Source organism: Cavia porcellus, unplaced genomic scaffold, assembly GCF_034190915.1.
Source record: "Cavia porcellus strain 051 isolate PalLab524CR breed Dunkin Hartley unplaced genomic scaffold, mCavPor4.1 scaffold_2, whole genome shotgun sequence".
Lineage (NCBI taxonomy): Eukaryota > Metazoa > Chordata > Mammalia > Rodentia > Caviidae > Cavia > Cavia porcellus.
Window position 1 is genome coordinate 139,014,242 of NW_026947485.1, and position 17,647 is coordinate 139,031,888.

At 35.7% G+C, this 17,647-nt stretch overlaps 1 protein-coding gene and 1 long non-coding RNA gene across 3 annotated transcripts in view; one reads left to right on the forward strand and one right to left on the reverse strand.

Moving 5' to 3' along the window:
- Positions 1–17,647, reverse strand: part of Camk4 (calcium/calmodulin dependent protein kinase IV) — a 218,428-nt gene that overhangs the window by 97,489 nt on the left and 103,292 nt on the right. For both annotated transcript variants that reach the window (XM_063245466.1, XM_063245465.1), the window contains one exon: positions 14,054–14,132. In XM_063245466.1, coding sequence (XP_063101536.1) covers positions 14,054–14,132 — 79 coding nt within the window. The remainder of the gene's footprint in view (positions 1–14,053; positions 14,133–17,647) is intronic.
- LOC134475300 (uncharacterized) overlaps positions 11,255–17,647 on the forward strand; it is a 29,129-nt gene continuing 22,736 nt past the window's right edge. The window contains exon 1 of the long non-coding RNA XR_010046444.1: positions 11,255–11,520. This is a non-coding gene — a long non-coding RNA (uncharacterized LOC134475300). The remainder of the gene's footprint in view (positions 11,521–17,647) is intronic.

Below are 17,647 nucleotides of genomic sequence, written 5' to 3' on the forward strand. Positions count from 1 at the left end.
AATATATAGCTGCAGAAAAAATTGGCTCTATATATGGTGTTATAGCTTGGCTCCAGATGTCTCCCTAAAGCCTCATGCAATCATAGATGAGGCTTTTCAGAGGTAGCCAGATGGAGAGTGTGCAAACATGGAACTCCCCTTTGTGCTTTGGGGCTATGCAGATGACAGAAAAGTCAGTGTGGTAAGCATTTTACACTATGTTGCCAAAGTGCATTCATCCAAAAAGAAGACCAGGAGAGCCTCTAAAGCAATACTAATCTATATTAAGATACATGTAGGGAATGTGCATGCACCATTCATACTAAAAAGTCACAATGAAATACTAAAAGTCTGAAGAAATTAATAATTCCTACTATGGTATTTCCTACTGTTTCCAAAACTTATTTGATCAGGAAATCATACCTGCACTAGAGTTTAGTATGAATCTTATGAGACACGGTTCTACAAAATAACCATCTCTTTGAGATATCTGAAATAGGAACTAGCAATGGATGTGAAATTCCACAGAAAATACATGAGGGGGTTATCAGTATGAGACCCAACAATTACAGAAGTGTCCAGCTTTTGAACTGGGCAAGAGTATAAAAAGAACAAGGTCAGTGGGGAAAAGGATAGCAGTCAGAGTTATCTATCAATGGGCCACAAAAAGGAAGAAAATTTGGGAAAACTGTCACCTGTAGTAGCTTGAATTATCAACAAGATATTTAATGAATTTAAAGAGCTGGTTAAGAGTATTAATAAGAATGTTAAATGTATTAATCTTCCTTCACAGATTTTTTTTTGTTTGGCTAATGCATGTAAGAAGATAAGAGAAGAAAACAATAAGGAATGATTCCTTTTTTTAAGACTTAGAATCATCCCATTTTAAAGCAAAATTTAAAGAAAACATAAAAGGCAAGACTTGCTGGGCTCAACAGTAACGCTGTTTCACATTTCAGGTTTTCTGAAAAGTTACCAAAGATTTAACTATAAAGTCCTTTCTCAAGACAGAAATACTGGGCTATGGACTTAGCTCAGTGGCATAAGCGCCTACCTTGCAAGTGTGTGGTCATAAGTTTGATCCCCGGTGCCGACAAAAAAAAAAAAAAAAAAAAAAGAGAGATAGAAATACTAATGTGTTTAGCAGACACTCTTAAGCTAGATGGATGGGATTGCAGGAATTTTAAGGACATTACTGTATTCCATAGCAGCCCAACATGTCCAAGGCTAAGAGAAGTTTTTACTGAAAAAGAATTATGTACCTTGGGTACAGGTAGTACACCCACTCTTAGAACAAGAATTATACTTTAAAAACTTTGTACTAAAAAAGACTGAGTCATTTGCAGACAGGAAGCTGGCAGGAAGCTAACTATGCTACTCAGCTGTGAATAAGAATCATTTCTTGCAGAGAATGAAAGATAGCCCAGAGGGAAGAGACAAAACCACAAAGCCTGGGCCAAGAGTTACAGAGATACTACTTAGGGAGCCATTCCTAGAAGGAAGATCTGCCCCCCACAAAAACATTCCCTCATCCCAGAGTTGGGATTGGGGTATAACAACACTTGCCTGGATTTTCATGTCAAAAATGGAACACCACAAGGAGAAAGGGATTTCACCACCCCAGCTGTCCATCCACAGCTATCAGCTGTTGAGAGCAGTAGAAAAATAGCTAAATGACTGGATTGTGAGAAACAGTAAATTGCTTTTTGAATTCACTAAATTGTGAATGAATAGTTATACAATATTAGATAATCTGTGAATTATTCATCAGGCCAGAAATCTGAAAAAGAGAAAATAGCCCCAGCTTTTTGAAAATTAAAAAGGTATTCCATTGGGATAAGTGCTTGAACATTACAATAAATCCACATTGATAAAAGTCACTGAAAGAAACAAATGAAAACTCTCCAAAAAAATCTAAATACATATATAGCAATAAATAATTTTACATTTATCTCCCTTTGGGTATAATGTTAGAAATTATGACTCTTCTAATTATGATTTCTGTTCTATGATTTTATGGACAATAACAAAATGTTAAGATGATCAAAATCAATGGTTTCAAATATTTGTTTGTACATTATTGTTGGGATAGGTACATATTAGCAATCATATTAAAGCAGGTTATGTTATGTAATTTCTCTAGGATTCATCCATAAAATAATAATAAAAATCTACCTCATAGAATGAGATATTACCCGTGTGACTGAGATTTAAAAATAACTTTGGGTATCTGGGAAGATGGTAGAGTGGTAAGCAGTGGAGAAAGAGCGTCTCTGAGAGGTGCTTGCAAGCTAGATACTAGAATATAGTAACATGAGGAAGACAAGAAGGAGAGAAGTGTGTCCCTGGGACCCAGGAAGGATCCTAAGTGAAAACTGAAGCCCATGGGAAGAGAAAAGAGAAACTTCACTGAAGAAAAAGGTGATAGCAGAGCCTTCCTGAGTCAGGACTCAAGGCATGGAACAAGCAGTTCAAACCTGCAGACACAGCACTGCTGGTAACAACACAGGCCTCCACCAAGAGACCCAGCACCAGAAGAGAGCACTGGCCATGAAGAACTACACTAGCCAGGGGTGTGTGCTGAGGAATCTGACATCCTGTGGGTGAGGACGACAGCTGGAGGGGCCAATGGAGCTTAGAACTCAGAATAACTGCTGCATACTTCTAGCAACTTAAAGTTGAGTTCAAGCCCACAAAAGGTTTGCTGATGGCTGCAGGTTGAATGCGTCTGGTCCAAGAAAGCCTCATGGCTTGAATCCAGCCTGAACTTCACAAGAAATAAAGGTACAGCCTTGCTGAGATTATCTACTACCTCACCATAAGTCTATTGCTGGCTCCTAGGATAAATCAACACAGATCTGTACTGTCTCCACACATTGTCTCCCAGTGCCACCAGAGACAAACTGGCAAGTAGACTTTTTTTTTTCCTGCTCTTTCTTTTCTTGATATTTTTATTTTGGTTATGTTTTCACCTTCAGTGTTTGACCTTGTTTTTATGAATGTGAATGTGATTTCTAGCTTCTTTGTGTTGGTTGTTCTGTTTTTCTTTTATTTTTTCTATTTCCCTCCTGTCTTTTGCAAGTTTTCCAAAGTTTGCTTAATACTCTTTTGTCTTCTAGCCTTTCTTCTAATATCTTCCTCTTCTTCTATTTCTCTGTTTTTCCCTAACCCCTTTTATTTTGTGTCATGGAGGGTAAAATTTGCATATTGAGGGCTTCTTTATTGCATATAGTTTTCTAGTTTCTTTTGGATTTTGTTATATAACATAAATCTAGTTCATATGGTTAAAGGTGGCAAATTAATGGTTACCTCAGTTTGTCATTTTCTAGGCTGTGTTCAGTGCTATAGTCATTGCTGATTGTACTACTTCAGCCAAAGTGACATAATTGCTTTAATCTGCTGTTCTTCTTGGTATTCTAAGACTAAGATTACCTAAGGGTCATAGAAAATACTGTGGCCCAGTGCCAAGGAGGCAGCAATTTCTCATCCCCAACAACTTGAAAAGGTAGGATCTTTCAACAGACTCAAAACTCCCAAACCAAGTACACCTGGAAGATACCTCTGAGAAGTAGTCATCTTAAAAGTTGTTAATACTAGCAATAAAGCAACTCACCATAGACAATTTACAAGGATCAACCCAAGAATTAAACTAAAAAAAGACCAAAAAAAAAAAAAAAAACCGAATGAAAGAAGGAAAGAGAATGCAAAGACACTTAAACAAGATGCAAGCCCAGACATGCTGTTCACCAAAGGCAAACCCAGGGGGCAATGAGGGTGGCAATCCTAAAGCTGCCCACATGGTCCCTGTGGAATAGTAACAAGAAAGCAAATGAATGAGACTCTAGAAAAAAATCAAATCAGAAATAATTTTTTCAGATAACTATAGAGGTGATGACCACAATGAAAAACCATGCTTAGTGACTCTAGAGCAGATACAGATTTAAAAAAAAAAATAGAGGAGCTCAAGAAAATGATGAAAATCATGAATGCCCAAGATAATAAAGAAATGAAATCCATGAAACAGATTCAAGGAGATGTTGAGGACAATAAAAATTCCATTGAAAATATCTACAGCAGAATGAGCCAATGTGAAGACAGAAGCTCAGGTATAGAAGACAGACTTGTGATTAGTGATCATGAAAAGAGAGATTTCTTTAAAATAGGAAAGAATCATGAGACATCAATCCATCACGTGCTAGCTAGACAATGCAAAGAAGAGTAACATAAGATTGAATCAATGGAAAAGCAGGAGATAGCACAAATGATACAAAAAGGAGGAGAGGAGGTGAATGAGAAGAAGCAGAAGCAGCAGCAGCAGCAGCAGCAGCACAAGAAGAAGAAGAAGAAGAAGAAGAAGAAGAAGAAGAAGAAGAAGAAGAAGAGCAGGAGGAGGAGGAGGAAGAAGAAGAACGGCTTATAGATATCATAGCAGAAAACGTCTCTGGCAGGGAAAAAGAATTTAACACACACATAAATGAAGCATACAGCACTGCAATTAGCAATTAACAAACAAACAAAAAATTTACAGCCAGGCATATGATAGTCAAGATTCCAGAAATTCAACACACGTTTAGAAAACTAAAAGCTGTTAGAGAAAATAAACAAATTACCTATAAAGGAAAGACCATCAGAATCGCAGCTAACTTCTCCACACAAACTTTCAAGTGAAGGAAAGCTAGGAGTAAAGTATTTCACGTCCTAAAAGAGAATAGCTTCCAACAGCTTGATGTATCCCATAAAATTATCTTTCAGAATTGATGGAAAAATAAGATATTTCCATGACAAGGAACATCTGAGAAAATTCATGAACACAAAACAAGCACTCCAAAATGTTCTGAAGGACATTCTAGAAAAAGATAAAAAGGATAACAACTCCATGAATCCAAACAGAAGGAATCCACAGGAAAATCAAACAATTAAACAGAGAGAGGGAAATACAAAGGGGGGAGCCAACAACAAGAAAATAACATGACAAGGATAAGGCAAAACATATCAGTTATAACCATTAATGGTCTCAATTCACCAATCAAAAGACACAGACTGAAAAAAATGCGTCAAGAAGCAAGATCCAACATTACATTGCATACAAGAAATACATTTAGTTCAAAAAGAAATTCATAGACTGAAAGTCAAAGGATGAAAAACTATACTCCATGCTACAGGAACCCAGAAAAAAGTTATTCTATTTGCACACAAAGTAAATTTCAAGCCAAGGCTGAACAAGAGAGACAAATAAGAGCACTACATTCTTGTAAATGGAACAATCCCAAAGGAAGACATAACAATCATAAATATACATGCAACAAATACCAGTGCACCCAACTATATAAAGCAAATATTGAAGGACATGAAAAATCAAATAAGTACTAACACGATTGTATTGGGGATCTAAATACCCCACTGTCACAAATAGATCAAATAGAAAAAAATCAAGAATGAAACATGAGAACTAAACCAAATTTTGAATAAATGGACCTAATAGATCCCTACAGAGGGTTCCATCCCACAACACTGGAATACACATTCTTCTCAGCTGCACATGAGATGTTCTCCAAAATAGACCACATACTAGCTCAGAGTATATGCGTAAGCTAATGAAAGGAAGTGGAATTATCCCATGCATATTATTAGACCATAGTGCAGTGAAATTTGAAATCAGTGACAAAAACTCCCACAAGAACTGCATAAAAGAAAGCCCTGGCACTGATGGATTCACTACTGAATTCTACAAGGAATTTAGAGAAGATCTAATACCACTACTTCTCAAACTATTTAGTGAAATTGAAAAGGAAGCAATATTCCCAAATTCATTCCTGGAAGCAAGCATTAGGCCAAACTCCCTAATGAACAGAGATGTAAAAATCCTGAATAGGATACTGGCAAACAGAATGCAGCACATTATCAAGAATATTATACATTATGACCAAGTTGGATTCATCCTAGAGATTCAGAAATGTTTGATATACATAAACCAATAAATGAAATACACCATATTAACAGAGCCAAAGAGAAAAATCATATGATCATCTCAATAGATGCAAACAAAGCTTCTAAAAAAGTCCAGCACATATTCATGGTAAAAACCCTAAAGGAAGTCAGAATAGATGGTCTTTTTTCAATCTGATAAAAACCATCTATGACAAAACAACAGCCAACATCATTCTAAATAGACAAAAACTGAAAGCTTTTACTCTAAAATGAGGAACAAGACAAAAATGTCTATTGTCAATACTTGTATTCAGTACAGTTCTGAAAACTTTAGCAGAGCAATTAGACAAGAGAAAGAAAAGGAATAAAAATAGGAAAGGAAGAAATTAAAAATAATTTTTAAAGTTGAAAGTTTCCTTGTGAAGAGATATTAATGCATCTGTGTAAAGATGAATGGATACAGCAGTGGATATCTATCAAGTGATCAATGTCTATCACTGTCTTAGTTACTTTTCTTGTTGCTGAGACAAAATACTTGACACCCAAAATTATAGGAGTAAAGGTGCATTTAGTTCACAGTTTGTAGAAGTTTTAGTCCATAACTGGCTGACTCAAGTCAAGAGTGGCACATGGCAGAGGGGCAACAGTTCATGGCAGCAGAAGACAGCAAAAGCAACAAGAGAGCACAAGACAATCCTCTTTCTGTCGCTACTGGGACTAGGGTGGTGCCAATCCAATCAGTGGACTGATCTAGCAGTCACCCACTTATAATCCCAGCATCCTTTAATCTCTGCATCACACAGCAAATAAATCACATTTAGCCCCCTCTGAAAAAACCCTATAAGGGAACATTAGACATGAACCATAACAATCACTTAATAAATTATATACAAGATAGCTGAACTCAAAGATAGTTCTTTATCAAAATGTGGAACATTCTTCCTAAATGAATTATCTAAGAAAGTTGACCTAGGAAGTCATGGTTTGGATGGAGAATGACTCCCAAAGGCCACAGGTACTCGTAGGCAGAGCTTTGGGACTATGATTGAATCACTGGGGAAATGTAGCTGACTCATGGTTAGGAACTGAAGTCTGGTAGGAAGAGGCTGGTCACAGGGAACTGAATTTCTCTCCTGGTTCCTTGGTTCTCTCTCCTTTCTAGCCACCATGATGTGAGCAGCTTTCTTTCTCCAATCCCTTTCCACTATGTTGCTTTCATATTTAAGTCTGCTGAAAAGAACATGGATAGCATTTCTGAACTGTGAGACAAAATGAAGTATTCCTCTTTTAAATTGTAGGTGTTTTTAAGGAGGCAAGTCTAGGTCAGAAATAAAGGTCACAAAGAAAAAACTCAATCTGGAGAAGAAACTACACAGTTAGTAAATGTCTAATACATGCCAGGCAATACAATGACATACCTATATACTTCTACACACACACTTATACATATACTGACTCAAGTAACCCTCAATTTAGTAAGTGATATAAACTGTATCGCCTCTATTTTAGAACTCAGGATCCTGGCATCCTCCTCTACTACCGATGTCCTAAAGTTTTATCTAGTAAGTACAAAGTACAAAAGAAGCCTATGTACAAGTCTTTAAAGACCAACCTTTCAAACTGCTCTGCAATGTCACAGTTATATACTCACATTTTAACTTACAAGAACGTAAAAAAGTGAATGGATGTCAATAATAACCTCAGAGAATGACTAGCTAGTCACAGTGTTTTATTCTTCCACTGAGAAAAAGATTAAAGGCCAAACACAGAAACTGTATAAAATTTTGAAGGTATTTACCTGGTGAATGTTCACTAAATTACTCAAGAAAAATCTTTTTTCAGAAACTTTTGGGTATCTTGAGAAAAATACAACAAAAATCTGAAAACTGTTTTTGTGCTGTGGAACTAGGCATTCTGCTCCAATGTTAAGAATCAGAAGAGAGGCACAGGAAGAAAGTGCTTTAATTCCATTTAATTCCATCACAAACATTCAAGACTTGCCTAAGGAGGAGGGCACAAAATCAGAAATCTAGAAAGAACTCACATTATCATAAAATATCCCTGTGGGTTCATGCCAATCATCAGAATAATGTTAGTCATTTATTGCATGCTTCTGTGTGGTGGGAAATATTTAAAATCCAGTAAATAATTTTAATATGCAATAAGATACTGGGTAGATGTTTTTAAACCCACTTTACAAATGAAAGGTTTAGAAGTGGTTTATAATTTGTATATTCACACAGGCAGCCAGTGGCAGAAATAAGCCTAAATTTAATTTGGCTCTACAGTTCATGATCTCATCAGGTTATATCAGAATACTTATAAATTCTGAATTTATACACCAACACTGGCTCTCAGACCAAATACTAGGTATTTTATAGAAGGCACTGATTTTACAGATACTTGAAAACATTCTTTTCCAAAAGTTGAGCCACATAGCTAAAAGTTTCACCTATACTCTGGAGTTTAACTGTCCATCTGTAAAATGCCAGAAAAACTATAAAGTATTAGGAAACATAACTTTCTTAAATTCCAATAAGGTCTTTTTGAAAACAAGTCAGATCTGTAAGCTGAAGTGTGATCGTTTAGATATTAGATATATCCTGAGGTTTGCACTCATAAGAAAGGCTGAATATAATTCATGTGAGTCACTTCTTTTATCATCATACTATCCCTCAAAAGTGTTGACCCTACTTAATCTAGAAAACTCAGCCCTAAGGCTGGGGGAGAGAGCTCAGCAGCACAGCGTCTGCCTGGCAAGTGCCAAGTCAGGAGTTTGATCCCAGGTACAAAAAAAGTCAGTCCAAATTTAGGTTCCATCTGTAATTTTGACCTCTGTCTGTCTGTCTGTCTGATTGTGTCTCTTCTTCTACTCCTTCTTTTCTCTCTTTCCCTGAATCTATCTCTCTCCCTCCCTTGCTCCCTCTCTCCCATATCCCCTTCTCTCTCTCTCTCTCTCTCTCTCTCTCTCTCTCTCTCTCTCTCTCTCTCTCTCTCATTCTTTCGACAGGATTTCATCATGTTGCCAGGCTGGCCACAAAGTTGCAATCCTTCAGCTAGGAGTACAAATATATATTACCATCCCTAGCTCAAATGTTAACAATTCCTTAAATCTATTTTTTCACTTATATGCATTTTGAAGTTTGACATATTGAAAAGTATGATACAATTGTTAAAGGGTTCCACCTTATAAATCACTGGTTGTCCCAACATTTATGTCTGTCAAATTCTTTAATGCCCCAAGAGTCTAACCTGAGGAAATAGCACAGTGAAATCTTTGTGCTGCACTTCAATATCTTCTGAATAGCCCATAAAATAGAATGAAGAATTTATGCATGAAGAAAAATTTAGCCTTCTTCCACCCTTAATCATGATTTATAAATCTCCTAATGAAAATTCCACCAGTAACTGCAAGCCATTAATTCTGTTGTGCAGAGATAATAAAGTATTTATGAGCCACAAAATGGCACTTTTTGAGAATCTGTATCTGTTTCACAATAAATGTTAAAATATAGGGTACATCGAGGCAGAAGGAAAGGATGAGTGTCACACATTGATTTGATAACTTCTTCACCATGATTCTCTAATACTGAATGGGAAAAGATATCAAACAAATAACAATCAAAATTTTTTAGAACTCACTGAAGCCATCCTGTTTACTCACACTGTCAAAGCTTTATCTTATCAATGATAAAATTAGCCGAACAATGCCCAAGTTCTTGGTTTTTTTTTTTTTTTTTGATGCAGAAATGTTAGTTCAACTATCATTTCTATTTTCTGTTACTTTAACACATTTATAATAAAGTTACTCATGTTTATGATAATATTAAGAGGCTGTGAGATCTTAAAATGTTTTCTCAATGGCAAAACTTTTCTAATTATGTTGAGCAGGATCTCAGTGTTAAACTATATTTTTCTCCAAACTTTTCATTGCAAGAAAATTCATATACACTGAAATGCTGAAATACTATCATGGACAGTGCTATAATGCTCTAAAACCAAAAAGTAATGATATTTACTATATAGGCTTCCTCTCTGTCCCGTACATGCACATACATACAAACAAATAATTTTTGTTTAATCATTTGAAAGAAAACTGCAAACATCCTAACTTTAGTTTATATGTATTTTAATATATTCTTTGACTCTAATTCTCTGAAATGTAGTTGCCATTATATAAACTACATGGTGTTATATCCACACATAGAAGATATGTGAATATAAAAATATTTCTCTTACCATAATTAATTTTCCATAAGGATATTCTGTTAGGCAAAATATCTAGTTGCTTAAATGTAACAATTTATTTTACATTTACTATTAGAACCTTCCTCCTGTACCTAACTACCAGTGGCACATAGATTTCTCCCTAAGAACTGGTGCTTTAGTCTTTCCTAAAGTTATTATCGAGGATAAATCTGCTCATTTATCTATCACACAGGCATTTGAATGTCTAAGGAATTCTCAATGATGAACAAAGTTTTTCTTTATGGAAAAATAAGTCTTCTGCTGCAAGTGTTAATTCCTTCCTTAAAAATCAAGCTAAAATAAAGGAACTTAAAATTCCACAAACAGAAATTTGGGCAAATTCCCATTTAAAAAGTTTAAACTGATCCTGAGAAAGACAATGCTATCAAAGAGGTAGGAATTAGAAACCTCTCTTGGATTTAAAGATGTTTATATACCAATAAGCAGCTATACACTGGGTGATTTTGTTTGTGTTTAGTAAATTTCTTGGATATATAGTATTATGGGTAGAATTTTTTGTATTCAAAAAGATACACCACCTTAATCTCAGTATCTCAAAGTGTGACTTTATTTCAAAATTGCATTATTACAGATGTTAAGTTAGTATTAGGTCATGCTGGAGTAGAGTGCGGCCCTAAGCCAATAGTACTTGTATTCTTTTAAAAAAGTGAAAGATTTGGGTATAGACATCCACAAATGGAAGATGTCATAAAGACACACAGATGAAAATGGCCATGTGACAATGGAGGGAGAGGTTAGAGTGATGATCTACAAGTCAAAGAACACCAAGAATTGTAAACTTACAAGAAGCAAGGTGAGAGTCATGGAACATGCAGCAGATCTTCCCTAGGGACCCTCCCTGCCATCACTTTGCTTCAAGACTTCTAGCTTCCAGAAATGACAGAGTAAATTGATATTGTTTTAAGCCATCAGTTGATAGTAGTTTACTACGTTACCCTAAGAAATGAACATAGATACATATATCTGTACATATACACATGCATGTACACAAGCATACAAACATAGAGGTAGGTCAGCTAAATTTAAGATTCGGGCCTTTAAGGCTTAAATCTACTTATAAAATGAGGACCCAAAGCAGTATAGTAGTCTCACAGTTTGTTATGTTTTAGACCTATAATATCCCCTCAAAAGCTCATATATTCACAGGCTGAGCTTCTTGACGGTGATTAGATTATGAGAGCTCTAATGTCGTTAATGAGGTCATAATTTGATGCCATTATGAGGAGAGGATGGAAATAAAGGTTGGGTTTGGTTGGAGGGAGTGCCTCACAGAGGCCTGACATGAGGACTCTACCTGATTCCCAGCCCCTTCTTCTGTGGCTCTTTCCCACTTTCTGCTAGCAGGTAAGCAGCTTTCCTCTCATATTCCCTGCTGCTCTGTTTCTGCCTCATCACACACCTCAAAGCAACAGAGCCGGATAACCATAAGCTGCAACCTCTGAAACCACGAGCCAAAACAAACCTTTCCTCCTGTAAATTTTCTCATTCTTTAACCACAAAAGCAAAAAACTGATCAAACGATGGTTGTTAACTTAAACACATAAAATTCCAATTTGTTAGTTCAAAACTAATTTAATAAAGGCAGTTTTATGTGGCTCAACTCGATAGGTTCCATAAATAATTCAAACTTCCTGAAATCCCCTTTTATCTTCAGAAGCAAACCCTTTGGGGAACTAATACTTCCCCTGCATCACCTTACCTCTACAAATAGATTCTCAACAGCCCTCACTGCATTTAGATAAGGAAGTTTCAGCCTCCACAACCTACCCAAAATTAAACCCTGGAGGGAATACTCTTGGAAATTTTGCCTTATTTACACATATCTGTGTACAGTTTAATACTTGAAGACAACACTGGGGATTCCATCTAATTCACATTCCAAGTTGAGGTTCCTCCAGGGGATTCTCGCATTCCGTTTGGCACAGCAGTAACTGTGTTTGACAACATCTGCCTCACAGCTCCATCTGACACTTGCTTCCCATCCACATTCTCTTCCTGCGTATCTTTTGAGGGAGATGATTTCCAGCAGAGGACGAGAAGGAAAGATAGTGGGATGAACCAAAGCTGTACTTTTCCAAAGACTGGAGACAAGAACTTCACCAAATACCATCATCTACCTGTCGGTCTGAACATTTTTGATGTATATCAATACTTTTGACCTCAGGAATTTTTGAGCATTCACAAGTAATTTCTGCACATTCTTTCCCTAGACTGTTATATATCCATTCCCTTCCAATGTTTACTATTATGAAAAAGAAAAAAATATACAAATTTCATCAGTTTTTTTTTTTTTTTTTCCTTTTTGAGATAGGGTTTCACTATGCAGTTCAAGCTCCCTTTGAATTCACTTTGGAGCCCAGGTTGGCCTCGAACTCACAGTGATCCTGTTGCCTCACCTCCTGAGTGCTGGGACTATAGGAGTGTGTCACCCCACCCACCTTAACAATGTTTTAATCAACAAGAAAAGATACAACCAAGTCCAAAAATATCTTGAGTGAGACTACTGCTTAAGCATGTCAATTTGTTTTCATGAAAAATAACTATAAGAAATTATAGTCAATAAATTTTCAATAATCTTTTAGATTACAAAAGCCATTTGCATATTTTGTTTCATGTTTAGTGCGTGAAAATATAATTAAAAGATTTCTGAAAAAAAAAAGAAATTGACGTAAGGGAAAATGCTAATTTTATCAATGAAAATACTGTATTCATCTACATTTTGGAATAAATTAAACAACTGCCTACGCCAAACAGAAATTTCAGATTATAGAGCTTATTACTAGCAACTGCCACTTAAATTATTACCTCTTTCAATGAAACTGTCTTTGCTATTTTGCCATGGCTTTAAATTCCAACAGATTGTTTCAAAATGTCATTCTATTTCTACTTGACTGAAAAGCCTGTGCCATTATGGTCTTCATTATATGAAGTTCTAAAATTTCTCTGTGCTAGACAATATATAAACAGCTGGTGATATTAAACTACCGTCAGGCAAACAACTTTCTTGGCCTAAAAAAAGAAGGTATCATTTGACTTCATAATGTATCATATTTGTCTTTTCAACATGCTTTACAACTGAGCCTTCAGAATATCTCACAAATTTGTTCACATAAAAATTGAAAAAGGATGAATGTGGTATGAAAAAGTAGTCATCTTTTTTTGTGGTTTTATGAGCAAAAACTACGTAAAGACTGAAAATACCAGTAAGGCATTAAAATAGCAAATCACTCTCTGGGGGCAGACAGTGGTACACAGGTGCTGGAATTCACATTTTGAATTCATATTTGCTGTATTTCTAACTCCATGCAGATGAGTCTAACACATCTATGTCTTCCAGCTCACCTGGAAGTTTAAGGCAAAATAATCAACTCCAAAACAAAATCTTTCCTGTTCGAAAACAAACTTCTAGATGAGGAGGTTCTGTCCCAGAAATAACAGCATTGTCCAGTTGTAAGTTATTGAAGCCAACCCAAACCCTGAAAACTCGACATGCTGACAAATACAGGTATCCGCGTGCATTTCAGCTTCTTTTAAATAGCAAGGCTGTACATTAAAATGTGATTATCTATCTATCTATCTATATATATATATATATAAAATGATTGCAATATCTAGATATCATAAGAACATGGTTGACATAGAAAGCACGGTCACTTGCCAGCTCTGTTTTTCTTTCCAAGCCTCTCCCCACAAACCACATCCAATTTAAGATCTTATGGCTTTCAAAGTCACACAGTTTCCATCAGACAATGACCTATTTGTGTTGTCCTCTCACAGTCAGAATTCAAACGAGCCAGCTGCGCATAGCAGCTCTCTGGCCCCTTTGTCCTTCAAGCCCGTTCCTCAGAGATGTTATTATATAAGGAAATAAACTTACTGTTTTCTTTAACACTTTGAGAGCATAAGGCTTCTGGGTCCCCTTCTGTTTGCATCTGTACACAATGGATGTAGCACCCCTTGAGGGGGAAAAAGACAGAAAGAAAACATTATGCTTTGACATGAATCAAAGGGGGAATACTTGACAATAAGTGTCTCTCACAGTTACTCTCCAAACTGGCAAGTGTTTTAGAAATTCTATACCAGGACAGGCACTACATGTCAAGTGTGCTTTTTTTTCTCACAATTTAATAGAGTTTGCTCAGAAAATTGTAGGTTTTGTAGCCTGCTTTTTTCTTCCAGCTCTATCCCTGATTAGGTGATATGTGGTGCCTTGGATTGCTGCATTCAGTGAGCATTCAAGCAAATCAAGTGATTGGGTAAACACAGTTTTTTGGAGGACACTCATTCAAATTCAGAACCCCTGAGTTTCCCAAAGGTACAGGTCTGGAGTGAAATAAGCCATGATATTAGGGAGAGGGTTTAATTTCAGGGTGTTCAGAACAGTCTGCACTTCTTTTTCTCCCTCCTCTACTCCTTTATTTTTCTAACCTGTAAAGGAGAATGGCACAAAGGCACTAAATATCTTCCTAGGCACGTAAGGTTACTACAAAGGGAGCATTAGAAACAGAATAGTGTTGTCCAAATGCTCCCACTTGACACATGAAGCAAAAGAAAAAGAGAAAAAGAGAAACCCAGACAATTACATTACCAACTCGCTTTAAGATTCAACTTGAGAAAGAGAACTTCTGGAAACATCTAAAAGTAAGATTTGTTTGAAGTAAAACTGTCAGACTCTGTGGATCAAGCCAAAAGACTTCTTACAATATACTAAGTCCTATGTTTACTAAATTCTAAGTGAATACAAAGAATTATAAAAATCAAACGTATTTCTAGTTTTCTAAGCACATTAAATTTTTAACAAAGGCAAAAGAAGTCAGATGTGGTGTGTTACATTGCTAATTGCTAAGACAAATTTTAAACATTTAAAAACTTTTGTTAGATGACATAGACACAAAGATATAAAGGACTATAGAAAAGAAATAAGTGAAGGTAAATATAACATTTTTAAATTTAAATGACTTTAAAAGATAATTGTGTTATGGTTTATATCTGGATGCCACTTCCATACCCAAGCACTCAGAGATCAGTGATTATGCAAGCTACTTGGATGATGCGGGCACTAGAGCTGGTTTGGTGTTGGAAAATGGAGTCTTTATTCTCTGTTTCTTGAAAGCCATGACAGATCCTGTCTATAAAATAAAAGGAGTGGACCGAAAGTGTGACTGGGTAGTGGAGGACTAGCTTGGGTTCAGTCTTCAGTATTGCAATCAAAGCAAAAAAATATTGTATCACAAAATCACATAAATGGCCTAAAAATATCCTTGATAAAAATACTCTGCAAACCTTAAAAGAAAGCATAACTGACTATATTAAAATGTCAAATAAAATAGACTGCAGAAAACTGATAGACAAGCGTTACTTAATTTCAATGGGATCAATCTCTAAAATAGCTTAAGGAATATAAAAGGATGTGTATCTAATAACAAGAATTCAAAATAAATAAAGCAATGCTAATAGAATTGAGAGGAGAAATAGGAAAATCCATAAATACACTTGAAAGCACTCCTTCAGAATTGACAGCAAGTAGAAAACTCTCACAGGGGTATAGAAGGCATGAATGGCTTTATCAACTAGATTAAATAATGCTGAAAGAAAATTCTACACAACAATAGCGGAAAATACAATCTTCTAAAAATCACTGGACTCACATACAGTACTTGATACGTATTTTAAAACTGCAGAAATTAAGACAGTGGTATTGGAGAAAGAACAGAACAGTGACAAAAGAAAAGAAAAAATGATCCAGTAGTAGACCTATGTATATACAATGAATTGGTTCTGGAAAAAGGTAAAAAGGATATTCAATAGAGAAAACATAGTCTTTCAAATATAAAAGAGTGCTGAAATAACTAGATATCATGCATTAAAAAAACAGTGGCATGTGAGACAATATTCGTAAAACATATATCTGATAGCAAGAAAACAACCCAGTTAAAACATGATCAAAGGAATAAACACTTCCCAAAAGAAGACATAAAAATGCCCAACAGGTGTGAAATGGTGCTCTACATTACTAATCATCAGGAAAAGATAAATCAAAACCCTCTTCAGCGGTCAAGTTGGTGATCACTAAAAAGACGAAAGACACCAGTGCTGTGGAGGAAGTAGAGAAAATGGGTAACTTCACACTGTGGGAGGAATGTAAACTACTACTGCCATTATGGAAACCAGTATAGAAGAAGTACCCTAAAAAATTAAAGGTAGAACAATCTATGATCCGGTGATCCTACTGCTAGGTATATACCCAAAGAAAATGAAATCAGCATGTCAAGGAGATATCTGCACTTTCATGTACATTGCAGCATGGGTCACAATAATCAAGCCTATAGCAATAGTTTATGAGTCCATTAATAGATGATTGCATAAGGAAATGTTAAATACACACACAATGGAATATATTTGAGTCCTAAAAATATGAACATCCGGTCATTTTAAACACGTGAATGAACTTGGAAGACATTACATTCAATGAAATAAACCAGGCACAAAAAGACAACTATGTATTCTCTCACTTATGCAGTATATAGAAATCTAGAAAAAGGGGACTCATAAAAACAGAGTAAATGATGGTTAAGAGAGTTTGGGGCACAGAAGTTGGGAAGATGTTGCTCATAAGATAAAATAACAATGTATTCCATGTTTGAAAATGGCTGACAGATTTTAAGTGTTCACTCCAAAGAAAAACTAAGTACGTGATATAGTAGTATGTTAATTAGCTTGATTTAGTTATACTACAATATATATTTCAAAGCATGTTATATCGGTAAGAATATATAATTTTTATTTTTAATTATAAATTGAAGGTTAAAACATGTATTTTTACCAAAGATGGATGGAAAGTACAGGGACAGATTTTCAAAACCATTAGTCATTAGGGAAATATAAATTACATGCAGAGATAACAACTATGCACCTACTGGGAAGCTGTTTAAAAAAAAAGGCTGGTTAACTTTTTTGGGGCCAGGGATTTAGCTCCGCAGTGTAAGCGCCTGACTGGCAAGTGCTAGGTCTTGAGTTTGATCCCGGTAATAACAACAACAAAAAAAGGCTGGCAAGAATAGAAAGCAGCCAACAACTGACACTGCTAGGAATGCAAAGTGGTTCTGCAGTTGGGAAAAGAGTTTGGTAGTTTCTGATAAAGCTAAACACATCATATGACCCACCAGTCTCGCTCACAATGATTTATGTATTCAATGACATAAAAACTGAGTACATGCACTAACATGAATACAGATCTTCATAGCTATTTTATTAGCATTCACCAAAAATCTATAAACAGCTTTAACTATAAACAGTTCCCCAACTGGGGAACTGACTAAAACTCGTAATACATTCATACCGTAGAATTCTCCCTAGGAATAAAGAAGAATAAACTAGACTGCACACACCTAGGATGAATCTCTTTAGAATCCTAAGTAAACAGAAGACAAGCTCAAAAACAGTATAATGTAGTTTAATGTAACTGCCATTA